The sequence below is a fragment of the Exserohilum turcica genome, assembly GCF_000359705.1.
Source record: "Exserohilum turcica Et28A unplaced genomic scaffold SETTUscaffold_16, whole genome shotgun sequence".
Taxonomy (NCBI): Eukaryota; Fungi; Ascomycota; class Dothideomycetes; order Pleosporales; family Pleosporaceae; genus Exserohilum; species Exserohilum turcicum.
Genome location: NW_007359981.1, coordinates 632,032 through 636,488, shown reverse-complemented (window position 1 = coordinate 636,488; position 4,457 = coordinate 632,032). Strand labels below are relative to the sequence as shown.

Below are 4,457 nucleotides of genomic sequence, written 5' to 3'. Positions count from 1 at the left end.
GGGGATCTGAAAGCGCTCTAGACGGTGGCGGTAAGCGAATCTCTTGCTAATTAGTGCATAGCATAGGCATCCGCAGTCTATAAGCGCGACAGCGTTTGCTACGTTGTTCACGATAAGATCTACGGTGATTGGTGGGGGACGCATATGCTTCTGCTGAAACTGATTCCATTCGCTACGTGTCTGCCGATCCATCTTCAGAGGCTCTGGGCCGAGACTCTGGCCCAGAGCTACTCTTTTTCCGAGTCGCTATCGTCTGGGCATTCGATCTGTTTCTGGCGTCTCTGCCCTTCGCTTGGGGGAACGGCTCTCTTAACCTAAGTGGTGTTTAGACAGTTTCTAGCGATGTGGCCTAGTTCGCCGCAGCTGTAGTAGTCTAGTGGGGACCGCCTTAGTCTATCCTTCGTTTCCCGTGCCCGATTGGCCTTCGAGGGCTCCCAGTCCATCGCTTCTGGACTAGCATCTCGCTAAGCGACCTTTGGGGGAGCTTGCGCATGACTGTAGGCCGCGTTCCTTCGATTCCTCCTGTGCAACTGGATCCGGTATAGGTCATTGGAAAGCTCGATTGCCTTGTCTATATATTCCTTTAGACTTCCGTTCTTTAGAGTATAGAGCATTAGCTTTTAGAGCTCTTCTCTAAGTCCCTTACTAAACATCTCACAAGCTACTGCTAGGCTAAACTGCTGTCAGGACTCTACGCGAAGCTGGTTGAACTCCAAGACATAGTCGCGTATTGGTCGTCGTCCTTGCTTTAAGTGCTAAAGCTTATTTAGCGCACGCTGCTGCTAGTGCACGTCTTAGAAGTAAGTATCCATATGCTCCCATAGGCCGGCCGTAGTTCGTTCCTTATTCTCAAGCACCCAGAGAAGAAGGACCTGGTTTGCTTTGCCCTTCGTTCGACTGAGCACGTATTGGACCTTTGCGTCCTCTGTTAGGAACATAGCATAGTCGTACTCTAGCTTCCCTTCGCACTCAAATTTCTAACCTAGGTAGTTATCACGTGTCCCATTAAAACGCTCTAGGTCGGGAAACTTATTCTTGCGGGCTGCTGGCTCGGCGACTGTTGTTAGCGGTGGTGGAGGAGTGTCGACTCTTGGGGATGACTCCGAACGTCCTTCGGCTTGGTTCCTCTCAAGTGCCTCTAGGCGACTAGCCATTAGGCTAAGCAGCTGCATCATCTGCTCCATTACTTGGGCCACGGCGTTCTGATTAGCTTTTGGTGAGCCCTCCTGCCTTGGTGAGCCCTTCCCCCCTACGACTGATGATCGCTTAACGACTGCTTCGATCGTTGGCCCAATCGCTGCTTCCTTCCATCCGTCCTCTCTCAGCATCTGCGTAATCTCACGCAGGATCTCTTCGTCCGGGACTCCTGCCTGGCTCTTAGTGGTGGCGTAAGCCGCTAGCTCTTCAACGTTCAAGTTAGGAGCGTTGGCCTCCATTGTCTAATTCGTCTTCAGACGTCTCTTGTCTTTGCCTGCTGGTGTGCAGGGCTTCCGATCGTCCTTCGATCCGCTCGCGCAGTCCTTGACTGCGGCCTACTCCTCGTTAGTGAGGACTAGTAGGGCTTACCTTCGGCCGTACTTCTCTTCTAGCTGGTTCTAAACAGCGTTTAGCTGCTGTCGTGTCGCGTCCCTAGGAAGACTCGCGTCTTGCCGTCTCGCTCGTGGGATCTCGTCTCTAATTAAGAGTAATCGCACGGCCTGCACCCCGTCCGATAGAGGATTGACAGGACTTCTCACTACAACGTCCGCTTCTAGCTAACTGTACGCTAGGCCCGAGTGGCCTTTAGGTAGTTTATCACGCGACGTTGCGCCTACGGCTCGGCTTTCCAAGACACGGTAGGACTTCCTAGACAGGTCCTGGGCGACTAAATCGCCTACTGTCTCTCACGGCTGAACTTCCTGCGAAGCTCTGCCCTAGGTGTACTGTCTTACGACGGTCTACCTTCTCGCTGCACTAAAGGCCTTTCGTACCTATTGCAGCACTAACTCTGTGTTACTAGCTCGCACTAACAACACGCTCTAAAACTTAGTTAGAAGATAGTCTGCCTAAGGCTTATGTCTAATTAGGATTAAATACAAAATGTAAGGGGCTGCGCTCTAGGGAGCAATCGCGAGGTATACAAGAGGTTGTATTTAATAGAGAGCTATAGAGTCTACTTGCGTGGTGTTTATTTACTTGTTAGAGAAAGGTTGCACCGAGTGTCTGAGCGCGTCGTCTGGGCGCCGCTCAGGCCTCGCACAGATGCCGGGTTGCAGAGTAAGACCTGGCGTCTGCTGCTTGACCGAGATTCCATCGAGGAGCTATCCAAAGGGCGTTCAGCCCGTTACAGTGGGCCACCTCCCCAAACTATTACATCTTTGTAATAGTATTGCGCAACACCACTATAATATTTTTTATTAAGTAGAATAAGATATTATTCTTTAGACGTATTGTTATCCTCTATATCCTCTAATTCTACTTAACAAGTGCGAGAGTTGTGTCTAATTTAGCTGCAACGCCTGCAGCGCTGTTTACTACGCACCCTCTTCGCAGACGTTGCACCATTATTATAGCTACCACCCTCTGCCTTAGCGATCTAATTAGCTATCTAGCTAACTGTCTAGGACCCCTCTGCCTGTACGTAGCGCCTCTTACAAGTTTTTCGCTTCGTTACTTTAGTAATTGTAGCTTTAAGGCGATTAAGTTTCTTCTATATTAACACTATATTATAAGCTATCTGCTAAGCTCCCTTACTTAACTGCTGTATCTACTCCTTAAAAGAACTTGTAGGAGACCCTTGCTGGATTTGCATACAGTTTCGAATAAGCGTAGCCTGCGCCTCCATTTCGCGCGCGTTACGCGGCGTTTTCGGCTCCCAAGCAGTAGTCTCTTGCGCTAGTGGAGTTGGCGTACGCAGCATGACGTTAAGCTGTGATAAAACAACGTTATAATCGTGCGGTGAAAGTCTAGCACCTTAGAACCCTCCGCGGATATTTTCTAGTGTAATAGCCTTATAATAGGCCTTTTTAAACGCTAGTAGGAAGGTTTCTTTGCTAATATAGTAGATGCAATTGCGTGCTAAGACCAAGATAGCATCACCATACGCGCGCTTTAACGGCGAGAAGCAGCCCACATCAAGAGGCTGTAAGAGGTGCGACGAGTGGGGAGGCATACAGAGGAGGATTATCTTCATCTCTTCGCAGAGATCTCGGAAATCCACCGAGCAGTGGCTCTCATGGCCGTCAATAATAAGCAGCCTATGCGTCCCCACAGGCCGCGCATGGGAATCAAAGTAACGAAGCCAGTCAAGCGCTAGATTGTTGTTCGTCTAGCTAGTAGGACTAACTTAGATCACCTAGTCGCGTGGCAGATCCTCTGTGAACTAGGTAGAGATTAGAACCTTGCTAGCGAAGATAAGAAACGCTAGGATACGCGTGCCTATTGCGCCAACGCCTTGTATTAGCGTAACCCACTCACGATTGCCTAGCTAGATCTTCTTTATTCTCCCTAGTTTGTCTGAGCCTGTGATAACTAACTATGATAAAATCTTGCCTATAATAAAGCTAGTCTTATTAAAGTTATAGATATCTTCGTCCACGATACTATTCTTTGCCTTTATATTCTAAACTAGCTTAAACTAGCCCTTAATAAGCGCTAGGTCTTCGCAGAGAGCTTGCTAGTGATCGTATGGACGGCTCTGACGCGTACGCAGCTCAGGATTGCGCTGGACAAACCTATTAACCTAGTTCTTGCCCACCTCCTTCCCGCCACGCTCTCAGAGCAGTCTGTTGGCCATATCTCGCACGTCGTCTTTCCCACAGGGTAGTCCTCGCTCAGCCTCGACTATTACACGCATAGTAATAGCCTTCTCTTCTAGTTTTGTTAGGCGCCTTGCTGGTGGCTCCCAATCGCTTCGAGGGCGCTGTCTAGCTCGTTGACGCTGGATTGTTGTTTGTGGGACGCTATAGGCGGTAGCAGCGCGTCGTTCACTCTAAATTTGTTTAGAATTAAGATTAGTAATAGCAAGAAATAGATCTGCTTTAGTATAAGTTTTTAATGCGTTGTGTTGTTGAGATATTACGCGTTGTTGTTGCAAAGGTGGGATATCATAGGGAAGTGGCCTACATACTGGGGTGGCCCGCTTACTAGTGAAACACGTTATACTAAAAGTATTTTTTAGTATTAATAAAGTTTTCTATATATTATACTATATAGTACGCTGTTTCTTAACTTATACTAGCGCCTTACTAAAAGAAGCGTATAGTCTAACTACAGTGCCCGTGCACCAGATGAGCACCATCGCCAGTTGAGCACCCCCACCACCACAACAACAAAACTTCAACGCGTCAAAACTCAACCAATATGGACCTGATTCAAGAAGCGATTGCAGAAATCGAATCGCGAGAACCAGGAGATAAATTCTCGTATCAAGCAATCGCGAAAAAGCATGGTGTAGCACGAATGACGTTGATGAGACG

At 48.4% G+C, this 4,457-nt stretch overlaps 1 protein-coding gene across 1 annotated transcript; it reads right to left on the bottom strand.

Annotated features, from left to right (window-relative positions):
• Window positions 1-794: 794 nt before the first annotated feature.
• Window positions 795-1,436, bottom strand: SETTUDRAFT_27684 (uncharacterized protein; the record flags this gene model as incomplete). Its single annotated transcript, XM_008025873.1, has 2 exons — window positions 795-925; window positions 983-1,436. 2 exons carry the CDS (start codon window positions 1,434-1,436, stop codon window positions 795-797), a joined length of 585 nt encoding a protein of 194 aa, XP_008024064.1.
• Between the last annotated feature and the right edge of the window lie 3,021 nt (window positions 1,437-4,457).